This window comes from Symphodus melops (genome assembly GCF_947650265.1).
Source record: "Symphodus melops genome assembly, chromosome: 5".
NCBI lineage: Eukaryota > Metazoa > Chordata > Actinopteri > Labriformes > Labridae > Symphodus > Symphodus melops.
In genome coordinates this window covers 13732385-13758678 of record NC_136695.1, presented here as the reverse complement: position 1 = coordinate 13758678, position 26294 = coordinate 13732385, and the positions used below count along the sequence as shown (strand labels likewise).

Here is a 26294-nt window from a genome sequence, read left to right as displayed (position 1 = left end):
ACAAATATATATATATATAAAGGATATATATAAAATAAAGAAGGTAATTAAAGCTGATTGTTGCAGATATTGCCTTAACAAAAGGGGATATAATTAATTTCCCTTTCAACACCAAAATGTAATCATTGATCCGATTGTCTATGTACTTTTTTGTGCCTGGTAAAAGATAATAAGTCTTTGAGTCACACGAATGGAAAAGCGAGACATAACCGCAGACAGCTGACTGTTCAACGTAAGGACAAACTCAATAGCAATAGATGGTACAACAACAAGTGTTTTAGAGTTCAACAGGTTCTGTCCCACATTATAACTCACAATAAAAGCAGAGATTTCATTTGTCTTTTAATATATATTTTCTTTGATTGAAAACTATACATTTCTGGATTTGTCTTTGGGTTCAGATTTGAAAGTAGAACTGTAAAAAGTGTGAAAGCAAAGTGAAACGATAGTGCATCTTCACTGGTCTCACAAATAGATTATTTCTATTCCGTCAACAATTCGATACCACGATGCATCATGATTCATCTTCAGTTTTCCTTATTACAGCACGTGGCTACTTTTCCATAAACAAAGACAAGCAGTCATATCAACTGCTTCATAAAAGTTAGCTGCATCTTATACACCAGTGCGACCAATATATCAGTATAAAATGCTGACACGCCCCACTCTTGCCTTGCCTGCAGAAGCCACTATCAATGCAACCTGATGCGATTAAAATGTATCCCCATTCATTATGTATTGAAAGCTGATTGCACACTGTGATGAGAAAGACAGCACCAAGCTGGCAGCACTACTTCTTCACATCTTTTCTACCTGGACTGGGATTTGGGACTGTGCAAAACATCTGCAATTAGCAGTTGGCCGATGCTTTTTGGTTAGCATCTTTGATGCCCTGTCCCTGCATTGATACATCAGTGTCCACGTCTGCATCGTGATTCATTGATTTATCTATAAATTTCAAAACCACTACTAAACGAGTCAATGAAAATGTCTGACCATAACACATTTTGCACAACCTGTTCCTTCTTAAAAAGAATTTCTAGACGGCCTAGCGATTAGATTGCACCTCACGTACAGAGGCTTTGAATTTCCCTCGGCATCAATAAAATATCTATCGATCTATCTGCACTATAAGTCCTCTAAGTAGGCTGGCCTGGGTTTTAGTCCGACCGAGGGCTCCTTTCCGCATGTTATTCCACACTCTCTCTTCAATTTCTACTCCAGTGTTCTAATAAAGGCCCACAATATGATTGACTGTAACTACTGTTCAAGCAACAACCCAATAACACCAATGTTTTTTTATTTAAAAAAGACAAAATTAATGTATACAAAAGGATGTTTGAGATGGGTATATCTTTTTTAATCACTACACAGTAACGCAAATAATTCTTTTAAATCTTTTAAAACGATTGAGCTACAGAGCTCAGTGTCCTCTGAGTGGATACCTTTCCATCTCCATGTCACCTGATAGGCAGATTCTGGATCATGGGAGGAAATGTACATATACATCCTTGTATATAAGTACAATGCGAAAACACCACCTAGAAGACCACTATCAATATGTAAACCAATTAGCTTCGAGCCATCAGCGTGAAGACGTTATTGATGACAAACAATTATTGTCTGAAATGTTATCCTTCCCTTGAGGTAGAAGAAACAGCTTTTTGAGGTTGAAATTGCATCAACATGAAAACTTTTAAACATAATAATGAATACTTAATGTAAATTAAAAAAAATAAGTTTTAAAGCCAAGGTTTTTACATGTCACCTTAATTACCAAGAAAAAGCCAATTTTTAAACACTCTCAAAGCCTGTGTACACTGTAGATGCACGCTGAGTGTTCAGGTCCATATTCAGTAGAGGACCACAACCGCACAACTGCAGCACAAGAATGTGAATCTAAAGCACGAGTCCCCAACCCCTGGGCCTCGGACCGGCAATTCTGAACCAGGCCATGAACACTTAGTCCGAATCAAGAGCTCGGATATAATTGCCAAATATCTACTGCATTATGCTTTGTTGTTTATCTTTCCATATGATATCAAAAGGAAAATGACTTGCATTAAATCAACAATATATTTTTTTAGATTTCATTGAAGTAAAATGTGAAATAAGACACTAAAACGAAAACATGGGTCAAAGCTGCACATGCAGTACATGCAGAATGAGAGGCCACTTTCAGTTAGTAAGAAAGGGAGGAGAAAACAAGAAGAAACAGACAACATCAACACATCGTTGCTAGAGTTACTAGAAAAAAGGCTCAGGGACAGTGGGGATAGTGGAGACACTCTCCACTCATGCAGCTCTGACTGCCACTAAAACATGCAGTACCTGTCACTCACAAATATAAAGCTGCACTACAACCACCATGTCTCCAGGAAAACAGTTACTCTGATGGTGAATTTAGTGTCTTAACATGACAAGTAATAGAGAATTGATATAATGTGTGCAATATAAAGCCCTCATCTCCCTTTATTATCCTGGTATTCAATCATAATCACAGTAATTGCATAATGACAGCAGAAAACAATCTCCTAATGGGGTCACCATTTGTGCATGGAACCCATGGAAAAAATGACGTTACAACACTATTTACCTCCTTTCATCTACCAACATCCAGCATATGATTTTAGCATAATCATGAGTGCTTTAACCAGCCATACTCCAACACTCAGGATTGTACATAATGTCACTGCAGCACTGACAAGAGGGATGGGTGAAAAACTTCACAGAGCAAAAAGAATATAGAGATCAATGTGCAGGCACACTAATCAGATCCATCACCGTGATGTCAATTTTTTTCATGTTAAAAATTCATTGACACTTTTGTCAGGATCCCTCCTGGATTTCTGCCTTAATTAATTAACAGCATTAATAAATTACAGGTCTCTTTTAAATCTCTACTAAAGTTTCCATTCATATTTTCTGCAGAAGAAGAAAACAAAAGCAGAAAAAGGGGTTGCCTATCATTATGTTTGACTTTTTTTATTCCAGCTGTGCGAACAATCAACTATATTCTGAGAAGTGAGGAAAAAACAAGGGTAAACAGAGAAATAGAACTTCAGGTGTTACCAAATGGAAATGAAGATATTTTAGAATAAGACGCTGAAGGAGCAGATGGGAAGGTTTGTGACACATCTTTTTTTATAAAAGTGAAAGCCCAATGTGGGAAACACGAAAACAAGGTAAGATAGTTTGAAGTTAAAAAAAACTGTCTAAAGCCTGGCACACTAAACAATTAAAACAATTTTGAAAGAGTGACAGACCCCAAACTTACTCATAGTGTGTGGTGTGCAACAAGACGATCTACTCAGCACATCACGCAAGAACACAATGGTTCCCAAAGTGTGCCGTACTGTTGCCTAGGGGAAATTATTGTTAAAGCTTGAGGACTAATTATCAGGAACTCACATAGAAATTGGTGAAAAAGACACACATTACATTCATGTAAATAAGGACTGACTAAAAAAATAAGACTCATCAGCAGCTAGCCATCAAGCTGACCTATGTTTTTTACCTAAAACCTCTCTGGTCCATTTTTGTGCTGTTTACAAGCATTTAAGTTACTTGAAGCCTGCCTTGGGTATAATCTTGATGCAGCCACCAATGAATTCTTCATATTTTAATATTAGTATACAGCAGGAAGAGATCAACCAGGATCATGGAGATAAACAATTCCCAATTATAGTAACCGCAACCGCAAAAACAAAAGGAAAACAGTGAGAGTCTGGTACCACAAAGAGAGATTTTATAGTGACATAACTTGAGCTGTGATTGTTCTCAATCGGTAAATATCATTTTGAAATTCGAAAGGGCATGCTGAGTCTGAACTGGAGGCGGGGCAAACCTTAGGCTTAGGAGGTCATGGTATGTGAAATGACTTGGGGAATGAATGCAAGTCCCTAATTAGAGCAGTAAACTCATCATTGAAAACATCTTTCCATTGCCAATCGTGGTAAAAAGTCCTTTTTCCCAGGTGTTTGGTTCTGTGTGTGACACCACATGAACCTTATGAACAATGACTGAGAGTGTTCCAGATATCCAACATAGATGTCTCCAGTTGTAAAACTTCATCACCTTTGTTTTTCAGATAAACACTTTTGTCACTTTCCACTTGATGCACTAGTTTGGACCTGGATGGTATGTTTTGGGTCTGATAGGTGGAGGTTTGTGACGTTCCAGGATGTTTTCTTTTTCCTTACTGACTCTGATGTTGGTTGCCACAGGCTCATGGATAAATCAAAAGTCTACTTCCACAGTAACTATGAGCAAGCTCGAGTTGGTGCCCTTGTATTTGTTGACCCTTGTGTGACTGCATCACAATGTGCTTCCCATCCAGTGCATCCACACAGTTCAGAAATTGCCAGTGATCCTCAAAGTCCTGGGCAATTGCTCTCAATGTAGGACTGCTGTTTGACACGTTCAGATAGGCAGGCCAAAGGACCTTGTGCACATGGATGGAAGGACAGTCAGTAATCTTTCAGATATTCGGTGTAGTTTCAACAAGCATCAAAGTCATTTTGTCCTGCTATTATCAACACATTATATTTCTTCAGTCAAGGGCTAAAATGGTTCAAAATATTTAAAGAAAAAGCAACGCAATATAACAAGTTACAATTGTAAACCCATGTCACAATGTAACAACAAAAAAACTGCTTCTGTATGCACTTTTTGAACCAATGGAAAATTAAACTCACCAGATTCTCGTTAAAAAAGAATAATCCTTTGTTTTCTCTTTGGAGTAGACAGTACTGGCAGCCTGCACTCACACTGCCCTCAGGACTAACCTGGCCTGAGCACGGTTATTTCTTGAACATAACATCGTTATAAAACACATGCACAGCTTTGCGTAATTATGAGACGTGCTTAGTTTTACTCACTGGCCCGACCATTGTTACCACCGGCTCAGTAACATCACATCTGATTTGGTTAAAAGCAGTCATCAGTTTACTCTTGAACAATTCTGATGCAAAAGTAATTCAATTACAACGCCTATTTAATTATTAAGTTCAAATTGTATTAAATATTTTGCATATTTCTAATATTTATTTACTCTTTTATTCACCATGCTGGTAAATGTAAGAATCTAATTAATCTAATTAATTAATCTAATTGATAATAATATAAGGCTGTGATGGAACTGGAATTGTTAGTGTTATAATCTCTCATTTTTTCTCTTCATCCCCCCAATATTTTTAAGGGCTAAAATCCTTTGAGAATAGCCTTTATCTTTACCAGGATCTAGTCTTTAATCTAAGTAGAAGTTCAAAAAATAAAGGCCAGCAAATATCATATTTTAAATTTCTAAATTTCCTGCTCTGATAAAATTGTTGAATCTGTAATTTAAATTTGTGAAAATTTGTCATTTCATTTCAATGTCCTTTTTCTTAATTTGAATTTTCAACTTACATAGGTAAACTTTATTCTTAATATAATACAATTTTATTTATAATGCTAAATCTAATTATAATGATAATAAATCCATTCATGTCACTCAGACATTAGAAACCTTTCTGAGAAGAAGCAGTGTGCTAATTTACAGAAACAAAAGAAATGCAATTGGAGGTAAATGTACTAAGCTGCTGTGAGAAACTTAATTATGGTAACCCCTGTTAACAAATGATATTCTGTACTGTGCTTAAACACTCTTACACAAGTATTATTCTCAAACTGAAAGAGAAACATTGTCCAAACTTTTAATTATCAGAAGTGTCACTCTGAATCTTTTCTTTAGAAATTAAAGAAATGCATATCCCGTCTGCGTGCAGTAAACCTTTCATCTGACATTGATACAGTGGCACTTATGACAGTTAAAACACAAATGCAGACATAGTCAATATTCTTATGTTGGCCTCCTTTGTAAGTCACATCAATGTATCAACATTCATTTCCATAAAGTCAATGGAAAAGATATGAGACACAGAACTTCAAATATACTGTAACTTGATGTTAGAAGAAAAAGAAACATGTCAACTTTCATTTTTTATCTTAGCTACACCTCTGCCAAAACGTGTGCAAGAAAATCACTGACAAACTCTAAAAACAACCACTTCTGTCAGCAAACCTACCTATTTCTGTCTGATAACTCGCACACCAGTGCAGCTGAATTTACAACTAAATCTTCCTTTGTACTTAACAAGAAACGATGTGTTCTCCTCTCAAACAGCTGCCACTGCAACTTAACAATGAATGGTCATGTCAACTACAAGAGATGACTGAGCCATGGGAAGTACAGATACAACAAGAGTATGCATAAATGCCAGTAAAGCTAAGCTGTTGTCTAACAGGCAATGAACACCGGGCACCAAAACAAAACTTTTAATATTTGCTTTTTTACACAAAGTCTAAATAAAAATACATACTGTAAAACAGTTGTATTTATTTTGTTCTAAAGTATTATATTATGAGATCAATGTAAACAAATGACATTGATCGGGCATGATAACACAAATAAAAATACAAATGTTCTTCTTATAGTCTTGTTTGTGTTTAGGTCACATCGAGGCATCAGCATCAATTAGTGCCACTCTCCACATGATAACAAAAAACTAACAATTAAAAACAGTCCGTCTTCTTTCTTTTTCGTTTGCTTTTATGCACAATGACAGTCAGATATTTTATCAGCTTTATCGAATAAAAAGCTTTATATAAAAAAATAAGTAGCCTAATTGTCAACCTCAGAAAATACATCTCCACTTTACAATGTATCCGGAACATCATAGCTTTTCAACCAGGACATGTTTCAACGTGTCAGCAGGTGCACCTTACATTAATTATGGTTACCCAAAATACTGGAGCGCTGAAATGAAGTCGCCTAACTATGAAGTCTTGTTTTCTACCATAACATTTCCCCAAGTCATTTAAAATTATGAAATGTGTCCCAAAAACTTTAGCCGTTACCATTTTCTTTACTAATAATAACTGATTGAAAAAAGATCTACAGTGAAAACACTTGTTCTCAGTTTAGATATTGACCAGTTTATGAGCATCAATTTGTTTTCAGGTAGCTCGGAATAAATAATGAGGTTATTATTGTCACTAAAGTAATCAGTCTGGCACTACTCCTTACATTTAAAGAAAACTAATTTATCATAGCATTTGAGGCAATATCAACAGCAAATGTGAACACTTATGATGTCTCTCATAACTTGTTGATGTTGTGCCATTATACTCTCATTAAACTGAAATTACTGGCATTAAAATACCATGTGTTATCAACACCTGGTTGGAGACAGTGTTTTTTGGGGGGTTTTTAACTGAATATTATGGTTTGGCTCAGTTAAAGATAGCACATTGATTTTAATGGTAGCTTTCCAACCTTTTTTCCTTGGAGCCCCACATACATCTAAGAAAAGGTGAGTCCCCCAAGGACCCATGCAAAAAAAGTGATACATTGCTTTCAAAAGTAAAAATACAGGCAAGAGATTTCATTGATAAAATCCTTAGAATAAATTTCCCAGAAATGTTTTTACGTTGTGTTTATTTAATATGCACCAATCTAATTTTGACAACCGTAGAGAGCAGACTGGGTGTGCATCCATCTATCTACCTATATCTACCTATATCTACCTATCTATCTATCTATCTATCTATCTATCTATCTACCTATATCTACCTATATCTACCTATCTACCTATCTATCTATCTATCTATCTATCTATCTATCTATCTATCTATCTATCTATCTATCTATCTATCTATCTATCTATCTATCTATCTATCCTTGCCAAGTCAATTAAGTGATGAAAACTAAAAGATGGTCCAATTATGTAAGATCACGAAGTGAAGCTAAATCAACATGCATTGTGACAAATCTCTCATAAGCCTGACTTTGAAACAGCATTATACACCATAATCTTTGAAGTATTTTAAGTGATTCAGCTGCTAAAGTTTAAACAATGATTCATCTCTTGAATTATTCCCATTCACTGCCATTTATTTTGTTTTACATCGTCAATTGTGTTATCATGTCACCTCAGTCCACTTCCACCAAGGTCGTGCCACATAAACCAGACTACAGAAATCCTTTTGATTCTGTTTTTTTTTATTGTTTTACAGAGACACCAGAGTCACCTCTAAAAGAGTGTGCTTGTGAATAAAAGTTGTTCTTGGTTTCCTCATTCCTCTATTATCTCAGAAGAGGCTTAATCTTCTCATATAGACAAACGCTTATCTATAAATATTGGGTTCATTTGAATCAACGTGTCAACAAGGAAGAAAGAAAAATATGAGACCTCTGAGGCCTTACTTTTCTTTGAAATCAAAACTGAAAACTATTCTTTGAAGCTGGTTTTGATTTGAAGCACAGGAAACAGAGCATGCTGATGTATAAGCTCTATCCAAATCAACTGATCATGTTTCATATTTATTGGCTACAAAATAGTTTTTCATTTTTGGTAGAGCTCAATCGGCAAGTCAATAATTTTAAATGCTCACGGAGTGTTCATTCCACAAAGACTAAAAATGTGTATGTTTTGTATGAATGCATGAGATGCCTTTAAAGTGCAGCCTGTTATTATCTCTCCCTTATAATATCTTACACTTGTGTGAAGTACGGTATAATGATCCTCCAAGGTAAAAATGTCAGATCGTCATCTCACCATAAACACTAATTCAATTATCAAACAATACTTGGCTCCATAATGTGAATTTACTGTCAGAACCAACCGCGGCTAGAGACAGATAATTCTTTTAAAGTCAGATACTGAGGAGTGTGAGAAATACAAAATAAACAGCAACATTTTCCCACACGACTCAGACATCAGGCTTTTAAGGAATGCAGAGAGCACACTTAGCAAACAGTTGTTTGCCTGTTCAGTGACTAAAGTAAACAGGGAGAAATCTTTTGATTTCCATGTTTTCTCACTACCTCTGACTCCTCCAGTGGAGCATTTGAAGAAAGGATGGTGGCTACTGAGCTGACCCATGCATATGTGAAGCCAACACAGCATGCTCATTCACAAATAAATGCAGGAGATTCTGCTTAGAGATTCAGGGCTGATGGGTTTCTTTGGAATCCAAAAACATTTACAAAACAATTGGCTTTATAAGATGGTTTGTTTTCTGTTTTCAAACTGTATTTTGTGCCAGAACAGAATTTAATTTGTATGTTTTGCCTTTACTGAACACATGACAGAAAGGAACAGACTCTATAAGCCCATATATGCTGCTGACTTGCTTGACACCTTTTGACAAGAATGAGCCGCCTTTGTCATGTGCGCATTAAAGATGAACTTCCTGTCAGTGGTGAACATTGAAGCCTGTCCTCCCTTTTATTTCCTGTCCCTTCCTGTCTGCTTTCAGAGACAGCTTTCAAGGTGCACTGCTTCAGAGCTGCTTCCTTACCTCGTCCTGAAGTTAGCTGGGTGTGGATGCCCATCGTACAAAGATAAAAAGTCATATTCCTCCTCCACAGCGAAAGATTGAAAAACTATATGAATCCTGCTCCCCTCATCGGCAACAATCACCCAGGTACAGTTTGCTCCATTTGGATATCCATATGGAAACCCTGGGCTTTCTATCGTCCCATTTCTTCCTTTTAAAGGGCCTCCGCAAGTATGGATAAAACCTGGAAAGAAAGGAAACACAGTCATTTTAAAGGACTCAAGTAAAGAAAAAAATAATAATAACACAACACATTGCATTAAAAGATTAGACTATATCTCCATCCATCCATTGTCTGTACTGCTTTTCCTGTTCGGGGTTGCAGGAGGCTGGAGTGGGATAAACCCTGCCAGTCAATCACAGGGCTGACATATAGAGAAAGATGACCAGCCACACTCACATTCACACCTACAGTAAATTTTAGAGTCACCAACTAACATAACCAGCATGTCTTTGGACTGTGGGTGGAAGCTGGAGTACCCGGAGAGAACCCACACACATGGAGACACTCCACACAGAAAGGCCCCGTCTGACCCGTGAGGCAAATAATTCTGACCATTGCACAACTGTGCAGTCCCAAAACTGAATGTAACTTTCCAAAATATTTCTTGGTTCTTGGTTTTTTCCTGGTGATCACATCCAAGTAGAAATGTCCAACTTGAATGGCTGTTTTAATATGTTTTTCCATTAAGAATTTGCATTATAAATGATGTATTGTGCTGTAAAGCTTAAGCAGTATTCAAATGAAAATTTAATAAATACAAAGCAGGCTGCTACACCTTTTCCTGTTATAGTGGAAGAGAAAAGCTTTATTGATGACCACAGTGGCATTTTTCAATATACAGTAGTCTCTGACAGTATAAGCTTAAGATATAATTACTGCCCACTCTTTATTCTTCTGGAGGGTAAGAAACCCCCAGAGAAAGGCAACAAGTAAGTTCTACAATTTGGTGCCACAAGCTCTTTACACTCTGTTTCACAGCCCACACAAGATATATCTCTGCACCTTGCTGCACTGGCTCGCTGAGAAATCAATACCCTTGACATATTAGGTTAAGCATTTTACTATCATTGTCAAACAACATTTATGTGATTGCTTGGCTAACTTCTGCAATGTTTATGTAAATGAGCAAATGTGCCATACATAAGTAACTCTAACTTAATCTGTAACTCATGCACAGACATTTAGAGTATAATATATTTTCACACTCATACATGCAGTTTCCTCCCACCCTAAAAAAAAACAATGTGTGAACATGCTCCCATGCACTCTGTCACAGAAAAAAAGGAGTGCAATTTAAGGCTATCTTGCATGTTGTCTAATGAAATGCAAGCTTAATTAAGATGCATGGTCTACACCCCACGATTTACTCCTAGCATAATTAGCTTTTCACACTTTGGTAGGTAAAGGATGTTTTGCATAGTGTCGGCCATAAACATGTACTGCAGTATGGGAGAGAAGCACTTGGCAGCTTTGCAACTCAAATGGCCATGGCCTCTAACTAGAATAACACTCACAGTTTTGTTCAGCGAATTGTGCACGCTATTTACTGATGGGGGGAAGAAGTTAAATTGTTCAGATCTGAGAAATCAGACAATTAATTTCCTCCCTGTCAAGACGGATTGTTATTTTTGGTCAAAGCCTGGCAGCTGTATATATTTCACACAAAAAAACATCATGCTTATCGCAAACAAAAAAAATGGGTTGGAACAGTTTCCCACTATCTTTACATCTTCCAACACCTTCAGGATATTATAATCACACAGACCCTGAACCAGAGTCCCTCACAGTACAGTATATCTTAATCTACTGTCCAAATAACTCACCTGCCCCAGAAACCAATTGACTCCCTGGTATAGTGTAAATCAAATGACTCAACCTGTTCACAGATACAGTTGTTTTTACAGCATAAGTCCATACAGGATTATGATGTTGTATTAGGTAATGAAACAGGGAGCGTGTTTGTGAAGGTTTGTTGCATATCAAAATTGCAATTATTTCTGCCAACACTGAGCAAAAAGGGCAATCATGGTAAATTTGCAGCATTGATGCGCCACCTACAGGGTCAACATGATTCAACTGTGATATAGTACTCTTAAGCACTCCAGATAATTACCAGCACAAATTTCTTCACTGATCCAACAAGGTTTACAGTGTGACTGTTAAAGTGTGTATGTATGATGACAGATGATTTTATTGCTTGTTGTTCGGTAAATAAGGATTGGTTGGATGTTTCTATTTTCACCGATCATGCAGGCATAATAAGTTATCCACCATAAATGCAGTTTAAGAGCACTTTAGATTCAATATACTGAAACGGTGCCGTCCATTATTGGCATTGATTTTTAAAAGGCTACAACTAAAAGAGCTTACAACATTGTTCCCTCGCAGCTTCATCTTTTTGTGTCTGAATGGGTTATTGCAGGAAAGGTTTTAAAGTTTGATCTAAGGAGGCAACCACACTGAAACTGACAACTGCAAAATGGTCTTGATATAGAATTTGTGATGGACATCTTTATTACTGAAGATGAATGGACCTACACCTACCAACAGCTACACCTTGCTGTTTTGGTTTCAGTCTGAACGTAATCATCTCAGTAGTAGCAAAAGCAACTGATAATTACAGGGACATAAATAAACAACAGCATTTGATGACTAATGTTTGGCTCCAGCCAATAATTTATCTTGCAAATTCATCTCATCCGTTTTTATAAACATAATTAAATTTTAACTGGCATGGCCACAGGAGGATGCAATTGTACTAAATATCCTGCAGCAACAAGAATACTTTCTGTGTGTTTTTTTGATTTGGTGTTTGCTTTTTTTCATGAATCTAAAACAGATATTATTTAGAGCAAAAGTACGTTTTTTGTTTTGTTTTTTTCATTTAAAGGGCCTCTTAACTAAGTTTAATGATGAAGTTCCATTAAATTGTGATGAGGACCGCTCTTTGTCCTGTGGAAACTGTTGTATAATGTGTCCTTCTTTTAAGTGTCTGGACGGAGAGAGGGGTAGAAAAGTAAGAAAAGTAAAGTAAGTAATAAAGGTGTTTAGAACTTGATCTTATCTAGCAACTGAAAGCCAGGATATCTCTTGTATAGTTCCTTCTTCTGCTTGCTCCAAGCGATGTAAGTCCAAAGTCAGAAGTTTTGTCTGTTTCCATCATCGTATGAAGTCCTCGGGATGATGTTCCAAGCACACAGAATTTGACATTTGAAGGGGCTTTGGTATTAAACATCTTTGACATGTTTTTGGGGGGTTTTTTTTTTCAAATATCATTTTAGAAGTTTTCATTCTTTGGACAATCCCAGTAGACACTACAATATGAGTACTTTTCACCTCAACATTTTAATGACAAAAGTCTAAACTAATTCCAGACATATGATCAAATCTGACAGGAGTTATAGATGCTGTCATGAATTACTTACATTGAAGTTAATACAATATTTCATTTTCCTATAAAATTACACGAACATCAGTCTGATATATGTTTCATCTTCTCCAGTTTTTTTTTTCTTCGCTTTTTTTAAGTATCTACTTTAACTTAAGTTGACTTAGTACAATATGCAGCCACTACACAGCAATACTTGAGTATGCTGGCCTTCACACTTCTCTCGATTTAATGTGTTTTAGAGTGAGTCTTTTAAAACAGCCTGGTGAAAAATACATGAAACCTGAAGCATGCAGTTTTAATCACCACTATATTAACCATGAGTGCTAGTCAAGTAACCCAGCATGGAGTTGTAGTGAGGTTAAGTTGTAACTGTGGTTAGCCATTGTGGGATAACATAAACCTAAAGCAATCCTTGTTGGGGATAACATCAGAGCTCAGAGAGCTGTGTCGCTATAACCCACACACACAATTTCAGGAGGTAAACATCAAGCATGATTGCTTTTACTTGAAGCTCTCCTGAATCACCTGGAGTTTATAAGTGCAGCAAGGCACAGTGCCCATTAGGCCCTGATCTATTTCAGTGTTTGTCAAGCATTATGACTATTGTTGTGGACAAATCAGAGTAATGCTGTTTGTGGAAAGTCCTCAAAGGTGTTTGTAAAGTGGATGAATTTGATTGCCCGAAGATGAGAGAACAGATGTTTATTGATAAATGAATTATTCCCAACATTTACTTTCATAATTTATTGTTGGATAAACTCATTCCCTCTCTCTGGCCTTCTGTTTGTCTCACTCAACTTTTCACACCATCTCACTCCTCTATTCTCGCCTGCTTTGAACATCTAGGAGAGACTGGGGACAGGCGCATTTAGATTTATGTCTTCATCAGAAACATGCTAAATTCTATTCATACTGCACATGTCCTGAAAGACCTTAAGTATACCAAGAGTCCACATTTAAAAATGTCTGCCATCTATTTAAAATACAAGCGACATTCCGTTGTACTGTTCTAAACTTTTGTATTATTTATAAAATAAAAAAACTCCATTCCTTAACATTTAAGTAACATGGTTTGCATTGGTCAAGGTACTTGTCTTGTTACTACACAATGTTCTGATGGCTCTCAGAAAGGGAAAAGCTGCAGCAAGTTGTTCCCAGTCCCAGCTGTCACCGGGCAAGAGGAGGGGTACCCTGGACTGTTCGCCAATCAATCACAGTGTGTACATACTGTATAATATAGAGATGGGTGACTAGCAACACTCATGTGTACACAGGCAATTTTAGTAAGTCCCCAGTTCACATAATGAGCATGTATTTACACTGTGGGAGGGAGCCTAAGTACCCAGATCAACACAACACACGGAGAACATGCAAAACTCCACACAGATAGGCTCTATCTGATACTATACTTTATTAATTGCAGAGGGGAAATTCTACTTCCCACTCTGTTATTGAGAGACATGCTTCTCACACACATGCACAAATACCACCTGTGGACATGCATTAATGGAGAGATGTCAGAGTGCTGCGGCAGCCCACGGAGGCCACCTGAGCTGTTTGGGGTTTGGTGCCTTGCTCAAGAGCACTTCGGCAGTGCTCGAGAACCGGTCCGCCACCTCTCCACCTCTCCTAACTTCCATATTTTGGAACATATCGGGACTTGAACCAGCGACACTCCGATATCATCCCAGGTCCCTATAGACTGAGCTACATTTTAAACATAAAGTAATATGCAATCCCCTTTTAATGCTATAAGTCATTAACTTCCACTTCAAAGTTGAATAAAAAGAAATGTGTTATCCAAATACTCTGTAAGTTGGAGAAATGTAAAAAGTATTGCAAATGTATACCTTAGTGTCCCCTACCGCTCATTTACCCATCTTTTTCTCGACCGACAGTGCCTGCTTGTTTTCTATAAGCTTCTCATTATGAATAAGAACACCCCTTTTCAAAGCAGTGAATCATAGGAGCATGTAATATGTTTAGCACCGTGTCATCTCAATGAAAGCTAGATCTATAAAAAGAGCATTGTAAATATGAATCTAGTTACTTCAAAGGAACATGCCATGAGAACATGGGCTTTACATACGCGACAAAGGACATCAGCACTCACATCAACAAAATGCATTCCTTGAATCTCACCATCGTTCTGACCTCTCTTATCAATTCAATTGTTATAACGAACGTTCATGGTTTTACTGTGACCCCATCTTAGTGCCGCTCTGCAAGACCAGCCGTAAATTGTGATGAGAACCCAAATTAACAACATGCTGTGATTGCACAGTCAGGGGGGAAAATGTGGTTTAGAAATATGAATCAGTATCATAACACACAAGTGTGGCGTAAACAGAGGCCTCAGCAGGCAGCCAGCCGGACTGACAGACAGCTCAAGAGCGTCCCGAGCTGTTCCTCAAATAGTTACATTTACACATAACCTTTCAGACGTATGCACAAATCGTTCCAACCATCTTTTCCATGCACAGAATCTACGAAAGTCTTAACCAATTATTAGCCTCACTGAGAACTCACAGACAAGAAAATGGTAGCAGCACCCCACCCTGGTGAGATATGTTTTTGTTTCTTTGTCAGTCTTGATTGTTGTGTGCCGTTGTGTGTGAGCACATGCATATTTATGTGTTGTTGGCCTTGCACAGACTCTTACAAATGCAAAGGGGCGACACCAGACTAATAAATTTGATTCTCTCTACTTTGCCCAGTAAATATAGAGATTTAGGGCAAAATGAAGCACTTAATGAACCACAGTGTTGTACTCCATGTGTGTAGAAAATAAGATTGATTTTGTAAACAAAACTACATTATGCATCATAGCGGGTAGCCTATTATAGAATTTGTTGCAGGCTAAATTGTTTAAGGTTTACGTGTAGCATAGAAGATAACGTTTTTTGGCTTTCCAGAACATGAACTAACACATGAAGGGACAGGTGCCATTGAAACAAATAAACAGCCAGTACGCTCTCCTCCACCATTAATGTGTGGCTTTGTAGTGTGGCCATAAAAAAACATGATTATATGAAGCAGGGAGGAGAGGAGAAGCCATTTACTGCCATCCAAATCATTATGAGTGACAAAAAGACCATTGAGTAATGGATGATTGCTGATGGCTATGAGAGATAGGCCATCCCAGTTGACTATTTTTGAGCGGACCATCATTAAATAGGCTGTGAAAATAAACATTCACAGTTTGACCTCCCCTCAGGTAGCTGTTTCAGGAACCTGTAGGGCAGATCTAAATGCTGGACAAACCCTCTTCTTCCCCCGGCTGCGAAAATTGTTGAATTTTGATGAAAGACTGCAGCACTTAGTTTGACATATTTATTATGTTCCATTTCTTATATTGCCCTTAAAGTGAATGGAATTTATCTGCCATTTTCTGTGCAGTACTTATCTGTCATTGAATGTCTATTGTCTCCCAGTTTATGTGGCAGCGTATGTCTAAAATTATATTTCCACTTACAAAATGAAGCTTATCTCATCCTTCAAACAGAGTATTGTTAAAATGTAAGTTTTGTGCTCTAATTTACTGCAATCAACATATTGGTAATTAAAGACATGCAGAATCCCACCCTTTTACACCGGTATGTGTAAATTGTTCTTCCTGCACTTGTGAAATTGTACACTGATATTTTCAAATGTTCTTTTAACAGTGGAACCAATTGTAAAGCAATAACCTGATGCATTATATATCAAAAAGTGAGCAGTGTCGACAAACACAGCAGCGTGAGAACATGAGCTGCAGGGCTGTGTGTAAATCTGTGTGGCTGGATAGCTCACTGTTCAGGGAATACCCTCTGTAAAGTAAAGGTGTCTAGAAGGAAGGGTGTCACATCAAAAGTGTCAAGCTGGAGCATTACATTACCATCATTTTGCAGATGTTGATAAACATTTCTTCCACCCACATGTGGAACAATTTGTGTTCCATTGTCTGACTCTAGGACATCACTTAAACCAATAAACAGGAAGAGCCTGGGATTGAGCCACTATATGACTAACAGCCAACATGCTCCACCTCCTGAAATACTGCCGCATCCGATACAATAGTATACATCACTTTATTATGTTACCTCTGTGCTGGTTGCATCGAGTCAGTGTGCCTCACTGTCATTGTCTAAGTCTAGACACTGAGGGTAAAGTAGTCTCTGAGCTCTGGCAATCTCATGAGTTGTTTATGTTTCAAGGCCAATTACGCTTCTTCTCCTTAAAAAGCTCAACTTTACACTGAGTGCCCTCCTGCTGCTGCAAAGTGCTACAGCAGTATGCATTAAGTTACTTGATTATACTGGGTCCAAGCTCCATTTCTGATTCTTTAAGACTTTTAAACCAGTGCCTATTTAAAGAGAGAATTATAGGATTTACAGGATTGTGTAGGAGAATTAAGCCCATAAAGTCAAATAAGGAAAATAAGCAAAATAACTGACATCTGACAGAAAAAGGTTTACATGAGTTTATATGAACTACATCAACAACAAAAACTACAACACATGTCCTACACCCTATTAACTCAACCACTTAAATAGATTTGCAGACACATATTGTCAAAGTATATGAGGAAGCAAATATAAAGCACCATGTCTATTCGTCCTGCAATATAAGCATATATACAGCAGTGTTTTCAATCCAATGCATTAAAAACACAAATAAATATATCACTAACTTTGAGAGAGAATTTGGCAGTGCTTTTATTCAAACTTAGACCACCAGCCTTTCTTTGCATGAAATGTATTTTGGCCTCACCCTTCAGACTTCACAGCATCTTTCATCAAACAAGCTTTCAGCCCAAAATCCACAAGCCAACTGAGCTATGAGCTTTCAGTCTCCTCTTTTTAAGTTATTTATGTCATGTACTTTTTTTTCTCTCAGGGTGTGATTCATTTCCTCACAATTGCTTAGTTAAGGACATCTCTTCTTATTTTTTGATGTCGCTTATTTTTTCATTCTTCATGATATTAGTGTATCACAAACAGAGGGAGGTAACATCATTGCTACCAGCAATCAAAGTAAAAAGTATGAAAAAAAAGCTGCATTTATTTGCCCCTGACCTTAAAACTAAATCAGCCAATATGGAGATATCCATCAGTGAGGCTTGGTTACAGAGCAGTGACTGGAAAGATAGAGCCCTTACCAAGCAAAATAAAAGGTCAACACACCCTGTTAGGCTTCATTCTCTGAATCCAAACCCCTTATAAAACAACACAAATATGACCAAAAGTCTTATACATAAACCTTCCTTAGTTTGTGGAGTATGGACTTCCAGAAAACGAAAAGGGATTTAAAATAATAGATTATGTTAAACACTGAAAATATCCATTGAGCAGAGAAAATGTGCATGAGAAAGAGAAAAAAAAGTGGACTGCTTGTGTGAAGTCACACCTCCAGATCATGCATCTTCAGAGTCTGCATCTTTATCAAATTATAGCCGCTGCAGCACTTACGGGATATATTTAGAAGTAATTTTGCTTTTAGTTATCTAAGCACTTTTTCTCTTAGATCTATGACAAGCTGCACTCTGAGCCAAACACATAAAATGTGGAGTAGAGAGAGAAAACAATTTTTCAACAGCACAAGCAAGAATACAACAACCATGATGGCTGGGGCCTCGACAGGAACCTTAGTAGACAGAAATGTTAAATGATGTCCCCAAAGAGCAGGATTTTTATCTGCATGGCTGTGCTGCAGCTTCACAATTCCTTCTGATAGATTGTGCATAATCGCCACCCTCACCATGCTTGTCTGCATGCTTGATGAAAGGGAAATAGGCTCTGTACACGAGAAACCAAAAAGAGGTTTTCTAGAAAACGACTATTACCTCATGAGTGTGTCACTGCAATTTGGAAAGGGGCTCTGAAATATTCCATTCGCTGGTTTTAAATTGCCAACCACCAGGGTGAAAAATACTAAAATCAAATACACTGTCATACTGATACACAACTGGCACATGCACACATACAGTACACACACCAATGGCACACCATTGCGCTACGAAATAACAGCAGTTTTGTGTCTAGGTAGCCAAGTATAATAACAGTTTCTCGATGTCTGCATGCCGCTGGTGCTATAGCTACTTCCCAGCAGATACTTTATGGCGAGACACCAATACATTCTCTAAGTGCTGCTGAGCCATATTGCACCTGGTGCCAGGCTTCCACTGTGAGAGCTGCTGTACAACACACAACAGTGAGCCAACAACACATCTAATAGGATGGCTGTCTCTCTAGCCTCCAATCTTCCAAACAAACAATAACATCACCACTTCACTTTCCTCGAAAAGCGAAGAGGAAAGCAGCTGTAACAAGAATGTGTGTTTTTCGATCGGGAGATACACAGGGCTTAAAAACAACACTGTACTCTTTTCAACTTTCCCGGCAAAGATCTACATCAAATAAACAGCCAGTTATCCAAGTGAGGACCGCATGCAAATCGCTTGACATTTAATCAAAAACTAAAAAATTGCTTCATAAAAATGTAGTAAAATTTTGGCTTCATGGAATCCTTTGAAATTATGATTGGGTTGTCAGAAAAAAAGGTTAAAAAATCATTGTATCTGATAATGCACAAAACCAATGTAGAAGTCAAACACACGCACCACAGTTGTAGCACTGCTTGCATGAGGGTGGCACGACTAACAAGCATTTAATTCACTTCTAACCTTCTGATACTGCACTATACTGTACATTCAGATTCCACATGTGGGGTTAACCCTTTAGGTTTGATACTAGTGCAGTTCCATGATAGTAACTATGAATCACGAAGACTGTGTTTTCTTGAAATATGAGCAAAGCTAGACCTGGTTTTAAAATTATAATTAAAAAAGATGGAAGAATTAAGTAATTAATAAATGCTGCTTCACAGACCAGGACCAAGTGCCAGTGTACACTGCATGACAGCCTGTAATAAGATGGTTATTCAAATGAGGTTTTTTTTCCTGTATGTATAAAAGAAATCTGAATGTGTGTCTCTTTTGTTGAAAATAAACTGTACAACACATTGCTGTTACTTGACTCTAAACAGAACCAGCTTCAAAACTTTAAAAAGTCAATCATTAAATCAACACCAATTTAGCACTTATGTAGAAATCAATGATTTCTGCTGCTAAACTGCTGATGCCATTTCACAGGCCAGTGAGTTTGTACGGTCTACCTCGAGGTCCGTTCTCTAACTAGATGCAATATGAAATCCCCAGTGTTGCCTCCTCAACATGATCAGCAAATTGGTGGAGTTGAGAGTCTAAACAGGTATCCGGTAAGCTAACCTGGCCTGTCATTTTAATTGCTGTTGAAATATCCTCTGGAATCACTGCAACCACCACCAAACAGCCCATACAGTACCTCCACAATTACCTTCATATCTCGCAGCTTTGTTTGCCTGACCATGCCTCGCCCAGGCCCACTCTGCTGTCACATATCAAGCCCACAGTTGACAGCGGCAGACACAAACAGGAGCAGGAATGGTCAGTGCTGAGGAAGATTCAGGGTTGTACTTGTGTATATCATGGTCATGATATGGAAAATATCCAATGGTATGGATATTACCATGCTTCAATGAACCCATATGGATTTAATATTCAGTAATGTAGCTTGGTTTATTAGTTTCATCTAATTAAAAATAAATGCTTGGCTGCGTTTGCAAACACAGTTGTTGCATTAAAAAATAAGCCAACTTGTTTTTTGGCAGCACATTTCAACATGTCACTTGTTCTAGATTTCAACCACGCCATGATTTAGGGGCTAAATAAATGCAAACACTTTATCAGTGAATGTGCCCCCAGACAGTTAACAGAGTTTAATCTCCTCTGAAAATGTCACCTGCAGGATCAGAAGACAGCCCACTTTGAATCTGCAGCTTTGACTCTGGAACTAACCTGTTACATTTAATCTCAACAAGTGCTGAGCGATTTTTCTTCAAGAGTGCTACTTGAATTAAAAATGATCTGATACCTGAGAGAAACTGACTTAATCAAAATCAACAAGCTATTTTTGACCTTAGCATTGACCTACAGTATCAGCAACATCTAACAGCTTGATTTGAGGCCAAAAGCCAGAGGTCTGAGGGTCACTAGGTGAGCTTAGAAGAGCTCTCCTACGCCATTTAGGCTATCTGGTGAGATGTCTTCAGTAAAGGAAGCATTTGCAATCCTGAAAGTTAAAATGTTACTTTTCAGAGTCCCTGTAACCCGGATATATTAGTATCCCTCCTTTCTGTTCCATTTGAACCAAGGTAATTCTTCAGGAAACAGTCAATTTATTTCTGCTCATTTTCTTCTTCTGTTGTGGAGATCAGAAACCTAAAGGGCAGTGGGATAATGCCCTAAATTCCCTGTAGATAGTGTATAATTACACAGACAAATTGTAATCCTGATTAGCCCCAGCAGCCTTTCCAGCCTGTTTACATAATCACATTGAGAGAAAGTCTTCATCAAGGGCTCAGTGGCCAGATTACTGTCTGTGCAGACCCAACCTGATTGCCAGCAATTAGCAACTGTCTAGGATAGGATTGAAAGAATAACTACATTTGATCAAAATATGGAAGCTAAACTGAGATTTGGGGGAGGGGGTTCTAAAAAAATCAAGTAGTGTTACATGACACATGGATAACTTTGAAAAATCTGCTGACTAACATAAATCCATTGCTGTCATTTGCATGTGCAGGACAGAGGCCAGTGTCTTGTGTATGTCCCCTATGGTGTCCCTTCAAGTTTCCATTTGTACATTTCCAAAAATATAAACTGAACTGAATACATGTCATTTATATCACTTTCAATCTGAAAAGTAATGTTTTGAATGGATATAAAAGTTATAAAAGAAATTGAAAGATCAACAGTTTACGTAAAGAGTATCCTCATAACCATAAATAACACATAGGGAATATCCTCTAAGCTGTGGCTATAAATCTGGATCCTTAAAGTTTGACATCTCTCCTTTGATCATGGTATCATCACTATTCAGGAATATGTAATAAGAAGTGGGCTACTGGTAGATTAAATTACTAAAGACTAAATCACTGATATTTTTTCTATTGGTAGATGTCAAAAGAGAAAAGGGCGAACGTAGCTCAAGAGAAGCTGTAGCTCAATGTGCACTGTCACTGTAAAGGAATTCAATTTGTATTTGACCCAAGTCAAAAGGAAAATCCAGTCCCTGCGATTCAGCATCCTAAATTTGTGTCTGTGTTGTGCACTTAAGAAGTTCCCAAAGGATTAGGTGACACACTTGCAGTGGATAACTTTAGTTGTTTTAGTAGAGGACAAAAATATTTTAATAAAGCCTCATGCAGTAGTATTCTTAATTTAAAAAAATAAGTTGCTTAACTTCACTTCATTTAACTGTGTCGAGAGCCAAGAATCAGACAGGTGACTGACATAACTTAGTGAGCTGAGATCCAAAACTGTGAACCACCCACATATAGAATCCTGGCTCAGAAATAAGCTAATAGAAGAAAAGCACCTCTAGCGAAGTGATGTTGTACTAACTTTGCAAGTTATAGCACTTTTTTTCAGCATCATTATCTTAGCAGGAGGTGAGTCACAGGCCAGATCCAGCAGATATCTTTTTACTTCAGCAAACATTGAGTCAGCTGTCAGAGCAGAGGAACAACAGCTGTTCATTGGATCATCCTCCATGCCTTTCTCTGTGTCATTGTTTCCTTTCTCACTTTTCCAAAAGAAGACCCAGGCCTCCTCCTTTCCTCCCTGCTTCTCCAATTCCTGGCTGGCTGGCTCCCTAATAAGTAACAGAACTAGGCGGATTGGCAGTGGCCTCGAGGTTTGACATTGCCACAATGTGGGTGGTGATGAAACAGCACAGCGCCCGACTCCGCTCGACTTGACTTGGCTTGTTCTTGGTGGGCGCTGCTACTCTACATGCTGCACATTTCATCCACCCTCAACAGATTCACATGAAAAATATATTCCAAGTGTGAAAAATCTGCATGTAAATTGATATCTGTGAATGCCCATATTCAGACATACATACAGTACATGCATTAAACAGATAACGGCCATACACTTACAGACAAACCCTCTGAGAATACAAACACTTGCTCACATATTGGGATAAAAACCTGTCTAGGGTTGGGATAGGATATGACCTTTCCTGCTCACCCTTAAATTAAAGTTCAAAATGAGAAATCTTATTCATTAACATTGACTATTTGTTTAAAAAAAAAAAACACACGCACACACACATTAACACACAAACACACATTTGTGCACAGTTCTTGTTATCAACATGTGACTGCCTGCAAGGAAGTCAGTAATGGATTTTTATTTGTTTTCTGTAAATGTTCTCCAAATGTCAGTGGACAATGGATTAACACATGGTACATTTCAGTGTAGAAAATGAGCAAAAAATGCATAAGCTCTGGCTGTTTTCAAATTGCATGATTCGAAATACTGTGGTAAACAAGAGGGAGAAAAACAGGGGTGGTCAATCAGCAAACCACAAAGTCACAGAAGAATGTTGTTGCTTCATGAATTCAGAGAGGAATAGGACTGGATTTAAATAAACCCTGTCAGAAAAGTATTTGGTTAGTGCTGATTTTTTTCCCCCTTGGTATGGATCAAATTAGCTGGTGCACACAAGGAAAAGCCCGATGAAACCAGCAGTTACCTCAACAGCTAGAGTGAGTATTCAAAGGACAAACCATGGGCAAGAAAGAGCCTGTAGAATACTAACAAGCCCACCTTACACCTGTCTGGACTGGCAAGTCCGATAAACACCAGTAGACAAATTGGTTCCACGCTACTAATTGCTCCCCCCTTCACCCCCTCCACCAAATGGTTCCAGTCACATTTCTGGGAAGAAATTTGGCCTGACGCAAAATCTTCACATAAATACTTGAAAACTCGACCCAAAAAGGAGAGAATGCGTAAAGCCTGGCCAAATAAAACAGGGAATCTCTTTACATCCTTTAGGAAATCTGCAGTGCATGCATTTGCAACAATTCATTAGTTACCCTACTAAGCAAAGCAGCTCACGTAGGCTATTAGAAGAAGCGTAGGCAACCGCAAGAATATCCATTGAGCGCCTCAGTCAAAGCCTGCATTGAGCTAAGTGAAATGCGTCCCTCAAAACTCCATCCAGTAAACCGTGGCAGCCCTATTTTTGCGCACGTCTGAAACGTGAAAGCTTTTGATATCTCGCACGCGCGCGCACACTTAAATAGACAGAAGCGCGCGCACACACATACACACTCATGCGCATGAGGAAAGACAGAGATATTGCTGCAGTGGCTCGTACCTTTCACAGAAGTGAACATCAGTGAAAAGATGAGATTCCAAAAAACAAATCCTGTCCTAATCCTCATCGTTTTGGCTTGAACAAAGTCCCCTCTGCCACATTTAATGCATCTCCTGTTGAAAACGTCCCGTAGTTCAATAGATCCGTCGTAGTATCCGTCCCTGTAAATCCCTTTCATGCTCACAACTAACACATGTAACCTAAAAAGCTGATCTTTTTCTTGCTTGAAGTAGGTTACCTCTCCCTTGTCAGTGGAGAAACAGGCAGAGCCGCCCGCCGCGCTATGTCAGCTGATAGGAGAGAAGTGAGCAGGACTGAATTTTAGGAGACGACCACAGCAACCTGGACGAGGGCTCAACCATCTCTGCTGAGAGGGGCATCAAGTGTGGGGATCTGTGCCGGCGCGCGCCTGTATCTGCTGTTCAACATCGTTCCTTTTTAATCCCTATTAGGACCGAGAGAGGAGTCTAGCCGACCATTTGAATGCTGTCTTTATCGATCTGCAATTGAACCACGCAGAGTGAGAGAGAAAAGGTAGTGATGGTGGGGAAGGAGGGGGGGTTAGATAGAGAGAGAGAGAGAGAGAGAGAGGGAGAGAGAGAGAGCGTCCTGTGTAAGTATGATGTGGCTCCTGTGTGGGTTACAAATCATGAAGTGGGAACAGTGAGGTGTGGGTGGCAAGAGAGGAGGAGGCACGTCTTTATGGAGAGGATGTAAATCCTGAGGAAGAAATGAACTCTGCTAATGACAGCATGTAGTTTATGTGTGGGTGTGTGTGTGTGTGTGTGTGTGCGTGTGTGTGTGTGTGTGTGTGTGTGTGTGTGTGTGTGCCTGAGAGAGAGAGAGGAAGTAGTGTAAGGTGAGACTCAGACAGGCAGCATGCCGTCCCGAGTTGATGACAGAAATTCGCCCGGTAGGCAATTCCACCATAACTCTGATTTTCATTTTGGAGATCGAGCGCAGCCGTTATTGGGAGTGATGGGACTGGGCAATTTGCAATGCAAAGATGGGATGATGACGGCACAGAGCTGCTAGGCTGCAGTGAGCCTCTTCTGCCATCTAGCTTTGGAACAGTCACCGACCTGCACTTTGAAAAATCACGGAGGGGAAACGGGGAGCAGAGGAGTGGGGGGCCGTGATTGCACATAGTAAGAGCATCAATACATTCAGAGGGGCTTTCTCCAAGAGTTGTTTGTGCTAATGGTTATACTTCCTTAATTCTCTAACATACTCTCTGGAATCTTGTCTTTTAAAATAGCTTGTAAAATATCCCAACAAAGTTTCAAAGTAGCGGCAAAGCTTGGATATCAGGTGAGGTTTAAATCAATTATATTCATCGCAGCGGCTCTGATTAATGCCCATTTTATAATTCTACCTGCAATGACCTCCATATAAATCCATATCCTGTGCCCTAGTTTGGCAAGATTTATTGGCGTGGAGTCAGCAGGGTTCATAAGGAAAGCTAATAAATTAGCCGAAGTCTCTTTGTGTTGTGATGAAGCCATAGCATGCCTTTTAGTAATAGCATTAGTATGAGAGCTGTCCGTGGTGCTGAAACTTTAAACCAGAGCGTCTGCAGCCAGTTTCCTGAGGAAATGTATTCATAGATTGATTCTTCACCAACCAAAAAAAGAGTACTTCAGAATTAAAGGCCATTAAATTGTAAATAACTGTGATTGAAACAATAGGTAAATAGATGAAGAAACCGAGAAAGTTATTTCTCCCGACCTTCCTTTGAAGATCTTTAGATTATAACCTTTGCCTCTGCATGTTTTGTTGAACAGACTGTGTGAACCATCTATCCACCCTCTGCTCTCTCTTGGGAGAATAAATGAGAGAAAACAGACTGATCCTCTTCTAGTGTTTTCCAGTTATAAGGCAGAAGAGGTCAATGTGATTGTCATTTTTCCAAATAATCAGAAAGCATAATGCAAATCTGTTGATAAATATCACAACTATTTATCACCACCGATATTTTTTATTGTAATGTTACTCGAGGGATTTGGGATTTGTGCTGTAAATAACTGTTTTTCATTTTGTGAATTAATTCTCTGTTTTTTGTGTTTTTGCCAGCTCAATAGAATGTATTGTAGCGATTGTGTAAATCTCATTTTACATGTTTCTGTGGACGACTCGATATTTATCTAACTCATTGTGCCCATATGAACTGAATCTCTGCCATATGAGCAAGATTTGTATCTGTGCTCTATTTCTCTGTAGAGTTATTTATCTCATTGGTTTATGCAGCAGAGGCAAACCATCG

At 38.4% G+C, this 26294-nt stretch overlaps 1 protein-coding gene across 3 annotated transcripts in view; it reads right to left on the bottom strand.

The window, feature by feature from the left end:
* LOC306823539 (CUB and sushi domain-containing protein 3-like) overlaps positions 1 to 24750 on the bottom strand; it is a 218788-nt gene extending 194038 nt beyond the window's left edge. For all 3 annotated transcript variants that reach the window (XM_079343128.1, XM_079343130.1, XM_079343129.1), the window contains exons 1-2: positions 24032 to 24750; positions 9346 to 9568 (exon numbers count right to left, since the gene is read on the bottom strand). In XM_079343128.1, coding sequence (XP_079199254.1) covers positions 9346 to 9568; positions 24032 to 24209 — 401 coding nt within the window. In that variant the 5' untranslated portion in view covers positions 24210 to 24750. The remainder of the gene's footprint in view (positions 1 to 9345; positions 9569 to 24031) is intronic.
* Between the last annotated feature and the right edge of the window lie 1544 nt (positions 24751 to 26294).